We start from the raw sequence: 16,293 nt of genomic DNA on the forward strand, positions 1-16,293 counted from the left end.
TCTGTCATTGCTCGCCCAGTAATCATCGTATTGTAGAAGGTCGTCAGATATCCGAGCGGAATTTCGGAAAGAAAAAGTTCAAGTTTTCCTTCTTCCGGTTATGTCAAAATTTTGATTTTTTCGATGATAAATTAATCAAAAAATTAATCGCGAAACTTCTTTCTTTTTCATTTTTTCAAGATTGCTAGAAAAAATAAATTGTATTTTACGTGGTAAACGTCTGAACTTTGCCTCATTTCTTCATCACTTCGCAATTTTTAGGAGCTTACGCGAACACGAGGTCGTGTTCTAGTCAACCACTTGGTCACGACTGGGCGGTTAATTAACAAACCCTAAAAATAAGACTCTACTTTCTCTCTCTGTCTTCAACTTGTTGAACTTTTCCCTCCGTGATTTGGGCCAGACAAATTAATTTATTCTCCTTTCAAAAAGCCCCTCCTTCATGTTTCCAAGCTGGTTCCACGAGTCCAGATGTGTCAAACCCGATTAATTACCCAAAAAGAGCCAAAGCAGCTTCTTCTCAACTCAGTCTTGGAACTCGTCAAAAATCAAATTTAGAAATCGTGACTTGAAACTATCGAACTATTTGCTTTAAAAATTGAAATCCCATTTTTTTATGCGAAAAAGCTTCCTCAATCCAAAAAGTGCGTGTGCTCAAAATGGACATGCGTAGAAGAATTCGACTTTGCGACGCTGAAAGAACAGAGCCGCATTTACAGATTATCAGAAGACGAATTCGATGAAAACTTCAGATGCTGGAAGAACTGCTGCAGGAAATCAGGTAAATCCGCGCGCACACGTAACGTGAGCAAAGAGGTGTTATTCTTTCTTTTTTTGTTTTTTTCTAAATGTCTCTCGCGGCGCGCAACTTGAGACGAGCAGCTTTGCGGAAACGGGTTAAAAGAGTCCTCACGAATAGCGGATTTTCTTGCGAGTCTAGCGATAATCTCTTTTGACGTAATGCTATTCTATAAGTTTTAAAAATTACTTCATAAATAAATCACGAGTGAAATTATTATCTCTATGAAATATGGATTTTTTATAACGCTCTGAGTCTCAGAGTCTGATACTTGTTTCGTTTCCCAAAGGGACTGTAGATTTAGTTAAATGAAATTTGATTTGCTTCTGACATTATTGCGGTTTCTAGACGGAAAATAATAATAATCATATTCTCTGATACTTTGCTTAAAATTTGTATAAACGCATTCTATAGCATTTGATAAAGTCCGAGTATCCTCTCAAGATTCTTACGATTCCTCCTCTGAACTAGCCATGTTCAACCTCTTTTTCACTCAATAAAGTAACCGAAAAAAAGTGATAATTCTTTCATGAGTGTCTTTCTGAATCCTCGCACCTGTATTTTGCCCAAGAATGACTTGGAACCAAAACATTATTTCGCAAAGGATGACGCTCTTTTTTAACCAGTTTTACATTGAAAATTTCAGGAGTGAGGGTCTCAACCTGCGACAGAAATGTTTGCCAAAAGTGCTGTGGAAGTGAATGTGCCGAAATTAAAAGGTAAATAACACGTCATTTCGCCTGAAAAATAATACTGGAGAGTCGCTCGAAAAGAGGATCTTCTCTTCCTGAATAAAACTTCCATTTCTATTTTTCGTTCGTGAAATAAGCGTCGGAAGGATAATTGGTTATGACAATAAGGCGATTACCTGTGCAAACATCAAAACAGCTTGAGTAACTTTATGTTTTAGTATGTTGCAGTTTAACCGACGCATTCCCACTCAACAGTGCAGCGCTTGCATGGAACAAAAGTGCGACTTTGCAAAAGGTAACTCAAAAGAAAAGAAACGGGAAAGTTGAAGGGTCAAATACTGAAGTTTGATGTAGTTTTTTTTTTTGGTATGGATCCAGATGGTGCGGAAATGGAATAACCGTAATTGAATAAAAACAACACGTTTTGGAGTGGGTGGAATTTTTGATGTAAATAAATTAGTGGAGTGCTCGATTGATGTACTTTCATCAAAGAAGGTGATTTAAACATGACGCTGGATGGTTTTTGGGACAAACAAAAATGAGTTGAATCCACTAAATGATTGTTACTCACACGATTGTTACTCACTCTAGAGACGTGCTTTTTTTAAGGTTAAGGAAGTTATTTCTCTTCGTACCTCTTTTTAGACCGGGAACACCATACATATTTGGAATCAGCAGGAAATTTTAAGAACTTTGACCGTTTTAGTTTCTCAAATTTCCACTTCCGGTCCGATTCTAGAGCCGGAAGTTGACGAAATTTTTGAGTTTGGGCAACTTGTGACCTATCAAATTGATGCTCAGAAGATTTCCTATCATCTGAGATAAGAATCAATGCCGACCGCGGTCAAATCAACCGCTAAAAACTGAAAGAAAAATCACAAATTTATGCCTTTTTTCCTTGTTTTGCCGGTCGGTTTGTCCGCGGTTGGGACGGTCTTTTTGAATAATTTGTAGATGTGATGACTCAAAATCTTCTGAGCATCAATTTGATGGGTCACAAATTGCCCAAACTCAAAAATGTCGTCAACTTCCGGCTCTAGAATCGGACCGGAAGTGGAAATTTGAGAAACTAAAACGGTCAAAGTTCTTAAAATTTCCTGCTGATTCCAAATATGTATGGTGTTCCCGGTCTAAAAAGAGGTACGAAGAGAAATAACTTCCTTAACCTTAAAAAAAGCACGTCAGAGCCGATCAAATGCCTAGTTGTGTATGAATATTGTGACGAGAATCATTTTATTTCATCATTAATTCTTTCAAAGCTAAAAGCCCTACAATTATCGTTATTCCCGCATTTATGGTTTCCTTTATACTCCACTTTTTTAACTCTATCTTTCCAAGATAACACATTTATGCAGTAAATGCAGTACAAGTTGCATAATGCCCCGGTCTCCATCTAACAAGCCCTTAGCATTTCCAACAACAAGCTTTGCCTCCGTTCAGGTCAAATCTATCCCTGGCTGACAAGCGCCGTGGAAAAGTTCATTTCCGAACCAACTTTTTATTTTGAAAAACTGAAAATAGCAACTTTAAGTCGACAATAGATAGCTCAGTATTTCCGATCTTTTTTCCCACGTTTCTGCTTGATTTTTTACTTCTTCGCGCCTTTAGCGGATAATTCTAGCGGCTGTATGACAAGTATCTTTGCCAAAAAGTATTCCCCTCTGCGGGGTCATCTTGGAAGAGGAGAAATCGGAGTAAATCGGATTTTAGCAACACAAGACAGAAAAAAACGTAACTCAAGCACCCGTAAAATTGTTGTATAATTTGATAAGATGCGATTTTGAACCTGCCGGTTCTCGATTTCTAAAGTCGACATACAGAACTTCAGAAAAATTTTATTATCCTCTGAAATAGCCACAAACGCCACCGAAGCCGTAATCTTGGTTGAAAAAATGTGGATTTGGTCGGTTTTTGTTCACGTTACTACTTTTTAAAGCTTTTATCTCCCGATTTCAGATACGAAAAACACTTAAATCTTATAATGGATATAATTTTGTAAGCGAAAATTTAACAGTTTTGCTGTTTAGAGTACACATCAATTACGACCACAAGAAGCTGCCGCGGCCTTTTCAATAAATACTCGACCGGTTTTGAAGGAAACGTTACCTTTCTCGTCGAAGCAGAGCGCGATGTGCGCATCTTTCTTTACGACAAGCCACTTTCGATCGTTAGACAGCATGGAGATAGAAGAAGGAGAGATACGTAAGTTTCAGAAACCATAAATTGAGAATGTCAGGATTATTTTTACAATTTTATCTGTTCCCTCATGGTGAGATTAATATTAAATGTGTGTCATTATTTATCGTGATTATCCCTTCGCTGAGCGCCAATCGCCAATTGAGGCCTATCAATAGTATCTTACAGGTACTTTCAGTGAGATGGAAGAGATTCCGGAAGAGCTGCGCGAATTCGTGCGCGAGCAGATGGAACTCAACGGAGCTCACTTTGACGTCTTAGATGAGCCTGTCAGGCCAAGTACTTCTCAAGTGTTGCAGACTGTTTTCACCAGACTCAGAAGACAAGTCCAAGGAACGGATTTTTAGAGCCTCGTTCTCTTCACACTTCATTTGCAAGAGGAGATTTTATCAATGACACTTAGAAGCATTCGAAAATTATTTCAACGAGTCAGTAACAGTTGAACTAAGGCAGATTTTCGGAGGGTAAAGTGGGAACACTAATTGCCCTGTAGCAGCTCTTGAATAAACGTGGTGTTGAATTATGTTTTTAAAAGCAGCAAATTCCGCCTCAACGAAAAACCTCAAATTTTCGCGAATTTGTTAGAACAATTATTGTGTCACGTGAGGAGAAAATCTCACCTTTTGGATAAGTCGTTTCCGGACTTAGACGACCTCAAGTTGGCCATCAAAGGGAAAAGTTAATGCGTTCAGCTAAATTTCTTGTTTGTTGCAAATCTCAGCTCAACCACAAATCCTATCTAAGACGCGATGGAGGAAAAGAAACTGGCAAAACAAGAGGCCAGGCGAGAAGCCAGAAAGGTAAAAATGAAAATAATGCAGCAAATGCAGATAGATTTATTGTATGTGTTAGATGCGTGAAAAGATAGAACAGGAAATATTGTTAGGAAATAAATTGCTCTGATCAAATTACTTTTCTTTTATAAATGGTGGTACTGTTTAACAGCCACCACAATCGCACCCAGCACAGTCGCAACCACCGCAGTCACATCCACCACCACAGTCGCAGCCAGTTGATCCTGGGGCAGTTTTTGATACGATGCAACAGCAGCCCCCGATCAAAGTTGTGAAGAAAACAATGACAGCGATTACTACGTAGATAATGTTCTCTGAGCAGAAAATACTCGTGCAGTCATTCTCTTGATCAGTCATTTGGCACTTGATAAACAAAGATTTGCTTATTATATTTTTGACGATTTTAAATCTTAGTTCTTACTTGCTCCGAAAACTGCAGATTTGCTTTCTCCTAGGATAGGACCTTCTTGAATTTCGATACCTCCTTTTTTATTTAAAATACTAAAAGGGAAAACGAAGAAAATGAAGCAATAGGCAGATTCTCTTCTTGATATTTCCAAATTTTGATATCTCTACTTTTAGGCTGAGCGAAAAGCAGCTCGATTAGCGGCAAAAGACCAAAAGCTCAACTTTGGTTCGATCAATTCTCAAAGCGAAATCGAGGAAAATATACAATTGGCGATGGACATGATCCGTGAAAATTACGCACCAGAAGAAGAAGAGGAGGGAAAAGAAGTCGAAATGCTCGGCGACTTTGTTGAATACGAAGAAGAAGAAGAGGAAGAGGAGGAGGAGGAAGCCGAATACTCGGAGTACTACGAAGAAGCTGAATTTTTAGATGAAAAAATGAAAAGACGCGCTGAAAAAGAAGCTCTGAGAAAAGAGAAAAGACAAATTATTAAGGAATTTAAAGAGGAGCAGAAAAAACTTAAGGAGCTCTCACAACAGTGGAGCAAGGTTAATGTAGCTCTGCAGAATCCTGAGGTTGTCAATCAGGCTGAACAGGTTGCAACTGATATGGCGATGGATATGGGAATTGGATCGGCGGCTGACTTTGCGGAAGAAGCAAGTTTGAGCGTCATTTTACGTAAGTTTATTGGTGGCTGAAGTTTTGTTTAACGCCTCATGATCATCATTTCAAAAGTTGAACGAATTTAGTTTCAGCATCGAAAGTAAAAGCAGATTGCATAATTGTTTTACAGTAATCATTTTGTATTGGCAATAGTTTTAATTAAGTTTGCTCATCGAATAGTAGGTGCAAAATGTGAGTTCCAAGGAGTTTCATTTTCTCATTATTGTGCCTTCTCTTTGTTTTTACTTAATTTTCCGGCACATCGAATAGTAGATCAAACAATCGCAGGCGAAAGTTTTACGCTATATAATAGAGTTTCATTTCATATCTTTATTGTTGTGTTTTTGGAGATTCCGATGCCTTTTTATATGCAATCTTGATCGATAGCGATCAATAAGTCGATGCAGTAATCACGCCGCGTCCGTGAAAATCTAAAAAGACGGCATCGAATAAGCACATTTCTCGCTGGGACTAGACGTCTGGGAAAAGATCGGCAAATCCTTTGTCTGTGCTTTTTAATTTCGCACGTTGATTGTCTCATCCGCTCAAGGATCACCGCGTCGGTTTATCCCATCCAAAATCCACTTGGCCCAAAACGACCCCGTCCTACAATTTCTTGTTGTAGAAATTTATTTCCTTTATTCAGAATCGCTTGGAATCGCCGCTGAACTGTCCTCAACTTCTGTAACAAATTCCTACAAAGACTTCAAGGATAGAAAAAGCTCGGGAAAAACCCGCGACTCAGCTGACTGGAGCCGTGCTAACAAATTCCACGGAGTAAACCCAGACCATGTGGCTAATCTCATCGTCAAGAATCATCTGCAGCAGGCACGGGTTCTTCTTTTTCTTGAGTTTTTCAGGCGTTTTCTCACGTTACTGTAGCAAATAGGAAAGTATTGAAACAAATATAGAACTTTGAAAAGGCGAAAAAATGCAAGACGTGTCGATCGGTAAGTCTTTTAAATTCTAGGAGCGAGGACAACTCTCTGCAAGGATTCGCAGACGAAGAACGACTTGATGAGAATCTTCTGACATCCGGATGGATTCAAATCGGATTAGGCAGCGCAAACAATACTGCTTGTGATCTCAAGTCCTGCCAGGCCTCAAGCCAATGGTTAAACATATACATCGTGTTTTCTGTTAAATTAACACGTCAAAAAAGAGCAAAAAATGAGTTTTCACGATCAGCAAAAAAGGCGCTTTTTCGAAAATAACGCCATCAAACGATCAAAAATCAAAGAAACATTTATTGCACAAGCTCCAAGAAAGCCTATTTTAAATAGGTCGTCTTGAATTTTAAGACACTTACCTGTCGAGTCAAAACCAATTTCACGTTTCTGAATATTTCCATCCCGACGTTTCTACAAGTTTTTGAACTGTTTTTTGCGTTTGCTTATGTGCATATATTCAACCACATATTTAACCGTGACAGCTACAAACGATGTATCGGCGTCCTGCGAAAGCGCTTCTCAGGTCGGCGGTGGCTAATTAACCCGGCAACGTACAGCGGCACGCGGGGCGCATTAGGACTCCTTTGAGCGCCTCGATTAGAGTCGAAGCACACTTTTAAAACGTAAATCATTACCTCGTAAGGAAAAAAAGAAACGTGCCTGGGGAATAGCTTAGACAACGCTTAAAAGCCGTATTATCTCCAGAAATACCACAAGAAGTTAGCGTCGCTATTAATGGAGAAGGATTGGACCGTAAGTTATTTCAAGAAAATGAAGCTGTTTGATTTCTCAAACTAATTTTAGAAACCGAAAGTTCATTTTTTGATATGTCCCTCTGTTAGAAATTCTAAAACAGAAGATGAACAGCTTAGCTGATAGTTACAAGAAAAAAGTTCGTGATGTAACGTTGTGAATAAAATTTGACAGGGCGTGACAGTAATCACGCATTTTTCACTTTTCTGCTCGGCCACATATTGGCACCATTCAGCAGCTGGCCCGGATTATCCTCTCAGAATTGAAATTTTCGTGAAATTTTTGCTTATTTGACGAGAAAAATGCCGGCACTAGAAAATAATCATCAGCTGGCTGGGATTTTTTGTATGAACGGGTTTTAGGTGTCCTCACCGTCGAAATTGGCATGCGGGGATCATCCGAGCCGCGGGAGAGGATCTTCGAGGTTCTAATCGACGATCCAACCATCGCCAAGCTGCAGAATCTGGCGATTTGCACGACAAAGGGCGCAAGAGCCAAGCTCTCCATTTCAAAGGATTGCTGTGGAAACGGTAAGGATTAAATATTTCAAATCGATTCTCAAACTGCTTCTTTTGAAGAGGAAGAGGAAGGACCAAGCTTCTTCACTAACTCGCGAAGAAATCAAGATTGCAAATTCTCTTGCATGTCGACGTAAGTATCGCCCCTACCCTTATTAGTCTAAAAATTCTTCAGGAATTGCCGAGATGAGTGTATGCCAAATACTCAATGCGATCGTTGCTTACAACACAATTGTGGATCATTTTCGACGGAATCAACATTTTGAAATCCCTAAAAATGTTCCTTAATTTTTTTATGATCCGATGCTTTTTAACCCCTTCTTGATTTTGTTCTTGTTTTATCAAAATTTTTATTAGAATTGGATTAGGGTAAGCATTCCTTACTTAGGAATATAATTTTAGGGGCTGAAGAAAACATGAGTTTTCACGAGTTTCCGCCGAAAGATGGCGTAGTTTCGTAGTTTAGCCGTTTTACTCCCCTTTCAGTCTGTGAGTGCCTTGAAATGTCATCTTTCAATGTGTCCTTTGCCGGGCAAAAGAGATCGGTTCTAGTTCCGCCGGTCGGTCATGGTCGCGGATTAGCAACACGATCTCAAGTCTACTTTCAACCCCGATTCAAGGGTGGCCCATTTAGAGAGCCAAAAATTTGATATTTCCACTTTACTCCAGAAACGGTCCCTCAGCTCGTTACTTTTTTTTCAGAAACATACATCGTTATTCACTTTCGTCGAAAAATATCTTTGTAAAAATTCTAGCGGTTGAGCGAAATAGTTTTTCAAGACCAAAAACCATAAGCGTCATTTTGCGTTCTTTTTCAAAACGGTCAATTAAGGACTTCCCCAGCGATAATTCACATTAACAAAAAGAAGCTGCAAGTAGGTTAAGATTAACCAATTATTTGGTACACGTCATAAACGAGAAAAAAGTCAAAGGAGGTGAAAATTGCAAAAGATCAACTTGTATCTTCCTTTCCACAAAAACACAAATTCTGTACATAACTGTAATTTGAAACAAAAACGCAAACAACCACACTGTAAATACGAAAAAAACAGCACACGAAAAACATGCTTCAACCTGTCTGAAACGAAAAAACGAAACAACAGAAGACATAACTTGAATTCATGACTGCCAAAAATGACTCTAACAAAACAAAGCTGATAAAGTTATAATTTTCAACTGTAATAAAGATTACAATTCTTTTATTCAATCAAAAGGACAGATTTCAATTAAATTATCTTCTTTCTCGAGAAACAATATAAATTTAAACCACATTAGCATCGCAATAGCCTTGAAAGATTGCGTTTCATTTAAAAAAAATACGATTTTTTATTTTTCATGAACGGTGTTGACAATTTTTGCATTTATATTCATTGCCACGGACAACACCTGACGCCTAAAATGCAACATCTGCTCACCAGCTGACCGTGGTATGATGTTCGTGATGCAAGGAAAGATAAACATTTTTCATCTTTTCTCGTTGATAGTTTTATTTTGCTATGCAGTCTGATGTAGGGTGTAACAAACCAACTGATATATAAGTTTCATTTCATTATCATTCTTGCTTTTAGAAAACAGCTTGCTCTCCTATTTTTAGTTTTTTTTTTCAGTTTTATTAGTGACGATAAAAATCTTTATGCTCTGAAACTTTTAGAGAGCAATTTAACACAGATTTTTTTGGAAGATTGAGGGCATCAAATTCGTTAGATGTTGTTTAAATCTGGGTTGGTTTCCTGGACTACGCTCCATACTCTGTTAAGATAACTACCACTTGATCCATTGACGGACACAAGCTGCTGTGATCTGGCTTTGTCCCCAAAATCTCTCCAAGTGCGATTCCGCACTCTTTACTATCCTTTTTCAATTTGCGTAGAATTAAAAAATATCAAGATAGAAAAAAGAAAAGAAGAAAAGAGAAGAACTCTAAGATCCAAGTGTTTCTCAATATTTCGTCCATCGACAATCGAGGTTGATAGATATGAAAGTATTCGCTCTAGATTTTTAATTTTATTATAATTAGCATTATAAAATTTCCGATTTTTGATAATTTAGGAAAACTGGATCGTTTGGTGTCGGCTTCATGAAAATGATGCGGGGATAATTTACAAACAGCGCGGTTTTGGTGAACAGGGAGATTATCACCCATTATTATTGCGTTGGAAGGTCCTTGACGAGTGCGCCGAATTAAAATAATCCAACCGTCGGGAGATGTATTTTTCCGATGACGATCGAGCGTCCGTCAATTCTCAAAACAAAAGATACGTTTGGGGCAATATCAGACAAGTCCACTCAGGTACTCCAAAAAAGACAGAATTAGGGACAACTTTTTTGCTAAGCAGATAACGAGGCTCGCTTCGACGATGGAGGTTACCACTCTAAGAAATCTCTCCTTCCGAAGCGGCACCGACAAGGGGGTAGAATTCGCGAACGCCCTTTGCTAAGTGGAAACACTTCGAAAACAACATACTTAGAGCAGCCTATAAAGCCTAGAGTTGTCACAATCTTGCTGCCGGAAAAGTTCAATCATGACTACCCTCCTTTCTAAAGCAAGAAAAAGGGTTGAACTTTGGAAAAGACAAAAACTCGGCCTTACAAGAAAATTGCGCTTTTATTGAACAGAAGATCCGCGTCTAGTTTGGAGCAATTACTCATTGATATTACTGAAGCTTTTCAGATTCCAAGGCAGAAGGGATGAAAAAATATAATTGAGTAATTTTGTGGTTTTTAAAAGATGTTTTTTCATCCAGTCAAAGATGGCCACGGCTTTAAAGAAAAACTAACTAGTTAGTTGATCCGCTTTTGAGAAAATATTTTGCCTGATTTGACAAGAAAAGCGCCTTGAAGGCGGAAATCCAGCTCAACTGAATGTCCGAAGCTGCCAGCCAGTTTCAAGTGATCTTGAACTTATCTATTTCGATTTCATTGGTTTAATTAAACCCGGATATACTCAAGTCTGTCTTTAGTACTGCCGCAGCCAAGGGTCATCAAGGAACATCTTATTGGAGAAGGGCTTGTATCAGGGTTTATGATAAGGGAAGACATCCTTATCGATATACAGCTTTACTAGAAATTCTTTAGAGGGCTGAGCTCATGTAATCGAAGCTTTTGGAAATCCACACTAATTAATTAGTGTTTTTAGATAAAGTGTTTTTACGAAATGAGCTCTAGGCCTTAGAAGTCGGAGACTTGTGCGTTAACTCTAACTAAAGTTGTCACTTTTGTTTTATTAAAATAATGCAAATGCAGTCGGTTCAGATGATACAGCTTGAAATAATTGTTGCGAGACCTCGACATAACTCCATAATAGCTTAAATATTTACTGTAGAGGTTTTTCTGCTTTTTATGGTGTCTAGTTTGTGTCGTATATCAGCGGACGTTACTGCTTGGAATTAATGAATGTTGCCGGTTGTTCCAGCTCAATTTTAATATAAATTTAAATTTCTTTTCTCATTTTTATGGTTTCATATTTTTATAACAAGTAACAAGGTATAACATGAATTTTAAAAGTCGATTAAAAGCACAACGACCACGTGAGAAAGCTGTTCACACTTCGAGGGAAAGAAATCAAGACGCTGGCGGATATCTTCCGCGCGCCGGGAACGGACTTCTAAACTGCCACCCGCAAAGTGGATTTATAGTTGAAGCTTTGGTGAAGTCCCGCAATTAGAACCAGCCTTTATTGCGATCGGACGTGACGAAGTTACCAATTCAATTCTCGCCACCGCTATTCAAGTAGGCACTAAGAAACTCTTCTGTTGCTAAAACGTGTTTTCTCATACTTTTTATCCTAATTTACTAAATTGTTATTTCCATAGGAGCTGAACCCAACATCTTCGGGCGCAATCAAAGCCGCAGAAAAGCACTGGGGTCAAAAAATCACCAACCCTACTCGAGACATGAGAGTCACAAGAATGACGAACCATTTGGTCCCTCCAGTCAATTCCAGAGCGCCGAAGAAATTCACCAGTCCTGGGAGAAGCGAATCTCCTCGGAAATCCAGGTCACAGGCAAAACTTCAAAACCAGAAACAAGCCAAATCGCAGGATATCTTCACCGTCAGGATGGGGCTGTACCGGAAATGGAGATGATTAAAGAACACTCTTTAGCTAATTGCCGTCATGTTTCTTCATCTTGAAGCGGGGGGATGTTGGAAGAAGGGAATTAACGGCATATAATTGGGAATTAACAGCCCCGAGAAGTCCTGATGTTTATAGCACAAAGCTGACTGAGTTGGATCGTAGAAGTCAGGAGAGATTCTTTTATCGGATATATTGTTAAAATGTTACGTAACCACGTCCATATAAGCCCAATTAGAGAAACTGTAGTATATTTATCGATGGCTATTAGTATTTAATTTATAAATCGATTCTTAAAACAATAAGATTATGCTCTTCGTCCTATTGAAAGTTAAAACAATCTTACAAAGGAAACTCTACGGCGTCTAGAAGCTCATATCAGGTCAGCAAAATAATTCTTTCTCGGTTGATGGCTAGAAGCCACTTGATGCCACGTTCAAGGGCCAAATGTTTTATAATATTATCCCAAATGATTTCACAGTGTTAATTTTAGAACCCGCGAACTTGAGCTCAAAGAAAAGCAAGAAGAGGAGCTCAATAACATTAAAAAGAGTCTGCTAGATGTGATGAAGGAAAAGGAGGGCAGTTATTATCAACGGAAAAATGAAATAATGAAATACGGATTTTCAAGTTGAAAAAAAAAGAATCAATCAAAAAATTTTTAATCGAAAAATCACTTGAAAATCCGAGATCAGCTACAAGAACAACGGTTAGAAAGCCTCATTGAACAACAACGCCAAGTTTCCGGCTCAAGAACAACCAGCTGTGCGCCCTTAGTCTAGGATGTTTATTGTATAAGTTCGGATGAGTTAAAGATTCTTGAGCCGCGCTCTAAGAGTACTTGGACATGCAGCGTGAGTCCCAGGCGCGGCATTCTAAACAACCACTCGAGTGAACAAAGTTTTATTACCGTATTTTCTATTTCGAGCAACATTTTGTCAAAAAGAAAGCCGCAATGTCAGGATAATTATGTAAGAAGAAGGGATGAATTGGAAAAACTGGAAATTGAAAGGAATGGAGATTTTCTCCCAAAAAATTATCTTCTAAGATTCTTATTTGGCCGATTGATGGCGCTTTTTCCACAAAAATCGACCAATCAAAAGGTCAAAAATGGCCCTGAATATTCAGCAAATTTGCAGCTTGAAATATCAGCTTTTTACGAATCCGTTGTTATGCCACTTACGCGCCAGGGAGTTAAGATTATCCATGTAAGAATTAATTCAAGAATTTCGGTCTAGAGTGCACGTTTTTTATCAATTAGAGAGCTCGACCCTGATCGCCCGCTAATTGCACAATAAGCAGCGAGTTTTTGCTCTCCCGCTGTTATCAAGGGCGACCCGCTGGTCTTATCACTTTTGAGTTTATCCCCCGCTGTGCTAACCGCTTGGTCATTATGTTAATTTGTACATATACTTTTCATAACGATACGGGGTTTGAGTTGTACAGGTGCGTTTGCTCTAGAAACGTGGCTTATGTGAATTTCATACCGAATTTTAAACCATCCAGTCCTGATACCGGCCTGTTTAAGACCTTTTTAAGATGACCGGCTTCGAGATAAAAAGTTAGGCGGCTAGATAGACAAAGAACGTGGGACGCAAAGCGGATTACTTCACGTAAACCTTTGAAGAACTATTAAAAACGGATTAAGCGTCATTCTATCGCAACCGCGCTCTCCAATATTGAGTGGAGCTGGCCACCTCTTGCGAAATCGTAAAAGATTAGCTGAGTCACTATTGTAAGCTTTTTTATAGAAGGTCTTTTTGGCGAAAAAAACGGTTGTCATGGTCGGTTTTTATACTGGTTAGCAATAATGAAACAGCGCCACCTCAGTTCGAATCAACAGCCAATCAGAAACCAGGCGGGAAGATACTCGAATCTGATTGGCTAAGAGATGCTTGCGTCGTAATAGAAACCCAAAAGATACATGGCGGAGTTAATATAAACAATATGCTTCCGGTCGGAAGGCTTTATGGAATGATATTGAGAATGGATTTCTTCCCTTAAAGAGTTTTTCTCTTCTGAAAATTGTGAGATTATTTACGGAGAGCGACATGTGCAAAGCTGGGAGTGGAAAACTGCAGCGATTCCTTTTTCTTTCAAAAGCTTTTCTGAATTCGCGAGATTTCTTTCAGAGTAAGAAATAAAATTTCAATGGCTTAGGAATAGTGACAAATACGTGAATATAGAAAAGTTATTTTATTAAAAATAAAAAATAGAAATGGAAAATAGAAAAATAATAAATATAAAAGGCTTAAAAATAACGAGATCTGCATCTCACACAAAATCGTAGGTCGCGGCATGCGTATAGGACTTGTCTACAGTCCTCGCACAGGATCATCTTGCGACAACATCTTGTGACGTAAGTCGCATCTCGCGTCCAGCAGCACCAACATCGCCCCATCAATGGCCCCGGCTCGTAATTCTCCTCTTCAGAAGAAGAAGAGATTTGAATGGTCTCTTGAAATACTCGTTTCGAAGCTTGTCGGGATGCTGTGTTCGCGAAAGAGTCTTCATCTAAAAACAAAATGTTAAGAAAATTTAGAGTTCGACGGTATACCTTCAGAGTCGCTTATTACTATAACTTGATCTCGAGAACAATGCGGTTGTTCCTCCTGTTTCTTTTTCATCTTCTCTTTCGCAGAGTTTTTTGTTCGAGTTCGGGGCTTCTTTGGCTTCTTCAGAGTAGATTCTTTCGGTTTTCTATCTTGCTTTTTCGGAGCAGACGGTCGCACACGCATGTAATTCGTCTTCTTTGGTTTCTTCTTCGAAGGTCCATTAAGAGAAGTCGCGTCCTAGATTTTTGTATGGAATTCGTTAACGGTTTATTTTACCTTTTCTTTTCTTTCTTTTCTAGCGTGCATCATTTGGTGCATTATTCGATTTTGTTTAGGAACATCGTTGCCACAAATTTGACAGAAGAAGAAGTCATCATCGCTTGAGTCGACCATTTGACGATTTGAAGTCAAGTAAGGATAACAAGGAAGAAGAAGAAAACGTTCTAGAGACAAATACAAACAATCGAACAAACAACTTCCACGTCAACAACAATAATTTTTCAATGAGAAAATGAGGGAATGCATGCTAGCGGTAGACTTGAATGCGTAATGGATGCACTTGAGCCTGCGCTTTCTAGCCATGTCAATTAAAAATTGATCGGAGAGAAACTCGACGAGCTAGAGACATTTGAAACCTTATTTCCTCGAAAAATGAGAGCAATTTTAGCCTTTTCGAAAAATTGAAAACTCTCTTTGAAAAGCATGTAGTTCTTATGCTACTCAAGAAAGTACAAGAGATTTTATCCGGTACAGGTTTCGTAATTACGATTTTCGTCCGTTTTTTGCCAAATAATCGGTTGCGAAGTGGTTATTTTTACATTCGATCTCGAGAACACGGACCTAGAATTTTCAAAACAACAAATTTGAAAACAGCAAAAACCGAGCTTTTTGGCTTTTTCTCTGAAAAAGAGATGAAATCAAATCATTAATTTAAAAATGTAATGGTATATTGCGTGCTTGGTTGAACAGTTAGATCAAGAACTTCCAAAGAAACCTCCAAAGAATCCCTTTTTCTTCGGGCTCTCTTGGACACATTCGTCTGCAAAAAGTTAAAAGATTTGTTTTACTGAAAAGTAAAAGCTTTAAATCTTTTAAACTCTTGTCAAAAGGATTCGCTGCGTTTGGGTCTTTCATTCCATACTTCGTTCTAATCGACTCGTATCTTTTCTGACGATTTTCATCAAAATTATCTGAAAATAGAAACGAATTTTCGAATTTCACCGAGCTAACCTTCGCGGATTTTCAATCCTTTCGCGACTGCAGCTTCCTTCTTGTACTTGTCTTTCTTCTCTTCCAAGGACTTGATTTTGTCTTCTTGATTTCTGATCTTGTCTTGGAGCTTTTCGATCTTCTTCTTTTGCTCGGAGTTCTCAAGAAGAGTGTCTTCCAGCATCGTGTCCCTACAAAGCCATTTTAGCGTCGAAAGAAAAGTTTTAAAGTTTTTTTGATTTAGTCATTTAGAAGGAGAATCTTTAACTCAATCTTCTGAGTCCCTAAGTAATCAATTCCAGCCTCAATAACCTTCTCACTGAAGAGATAACTCAACCAAGGCGCCTTATTCACCACTTCCTGGATCTCTTCCAGCCAACTTTCAGTCAAAACAACAAATTGTTCTAGAGTCAGCGCTTTTAACTCTAACAAAAGCTCAATCGATGGTCAGGCAGCTTATTACGGCTTTCTTCGATTTTACCTTTTGAATTAACGATTACTCATTCCAGCGGAAACTTGAGCCTCAATATCGATCGGCTTTGCGTTTTTGTACTCGCGCTCGAGTTGTCTTCTAGTTCCTCGGCACCCTTGAACTCGACCGAGCAGTTGAAACATTCACCGATGCTTTCATGGCCTAAAACAAGTTGAACATGTTTGGTAAAGTAGTAAAGCTTTAAGCTCA

General features: G+C 38.7%; 3 protein-coding genes across 3 annotated transcripts; 1 reads left to right on the top strand and 2 right to left on the bottom strand.

The window, feature by feature from the left end:
- The first annotated feature begins 633 nt into the window (after window positions 1-633).
- LOC145698325 (uncharacterized) lies at window positions 634-8,981 on the top strand. Its single transcript, XM_081775528.1, has 14 exons — window positions 634-781; window positions 1,446-1,518; window positions 1,710-1,786; window positions 3,519-3,693; window positions 3,866-4,017; window positions 4,429-4,487; window positions 5,064-5,568; window positions 6,200-6,381; window positions 6,477-6,659; window positions 6,984-7,026; window positions 7,194-7,256; window positions 7,619-7,786; window positions 7,835-7,907; window positions 7,950-8,981. The coding sequence occupies exons 3-14, from the start codon at window positions 1,711-1,713 to the stop codon at window positions 8,038-8,040; spliced, it is 1,770 nt and encodes a 589-aa protein (XP_081631654.1). The 5' UTR covers window positions 634-781; window positions 1,446-1,518; window position 1,710; the 3' UTR covers window positions 8,041-8,981.
- A 4,833-nt stretch (window positions 8,982-13,814) lies between these two features.
- LOC145712118 (uncharacterized) lies at window positions 13,815-14,787 on the bottom strand. Its single transcript, XM_081789804.1, has 4 exons — window positions 14,679-14,787; window positions 14,405-14,639; window positions 14,167-14,361; window positions 13,815-13,846 (listed from the first exon to the last, which is right to left on the bottom strand). Exons 1-4 carry the CDS (start codon window positions 14,718-14,720, stop codon window positions 13,815-13,817), a joined length of 504 nt encoding a protein of 167 aa, XP_081645930.1. The 5' UTR covers window positions 14,721-14,787.
- Window positions 14,788-15,371: 584 nt separating this feature from the next.
- Window positions 15,372-15,995, bottom strand: LOC145712119 (uncharacterized). Its single transcript, XM_081789805.1, has 3 exons — window positions 15,924-15,995; window positions 15,633-15,802; window positions 15,372-15,592 (listed from the first exon to the last, which is right to left on the bottom strand). The coding sequence occupies exons 2-3, from the start codon at window positions 15,793-15,795 to the stop codon at window positions 15,372-15,374; spliced, it is 384 nt and encodes a 127-aa protein (XP_081645931.1). The 5' UTR covers window positions 15,796-15,802; window positions 15,924-15,995.
- Window positions 15,996-16,293: the final 298 nt, after the last annotated feature.

Source organism: Oikopleura dioica, chromosome 1 (assembly GCF_907165135.1).
Source record: "Oikopleura dioica chromosome 1, OKI2018_I68_1.0, whole genome shotgun sequence".
NCBI classification, from domain to species: domain Eukaryota; kingdom Metazoa; phylum Chordata; class Appendicularia; order Copelata; family Oikopleuridae; genus Oikopleura; species Oikopleura dioica.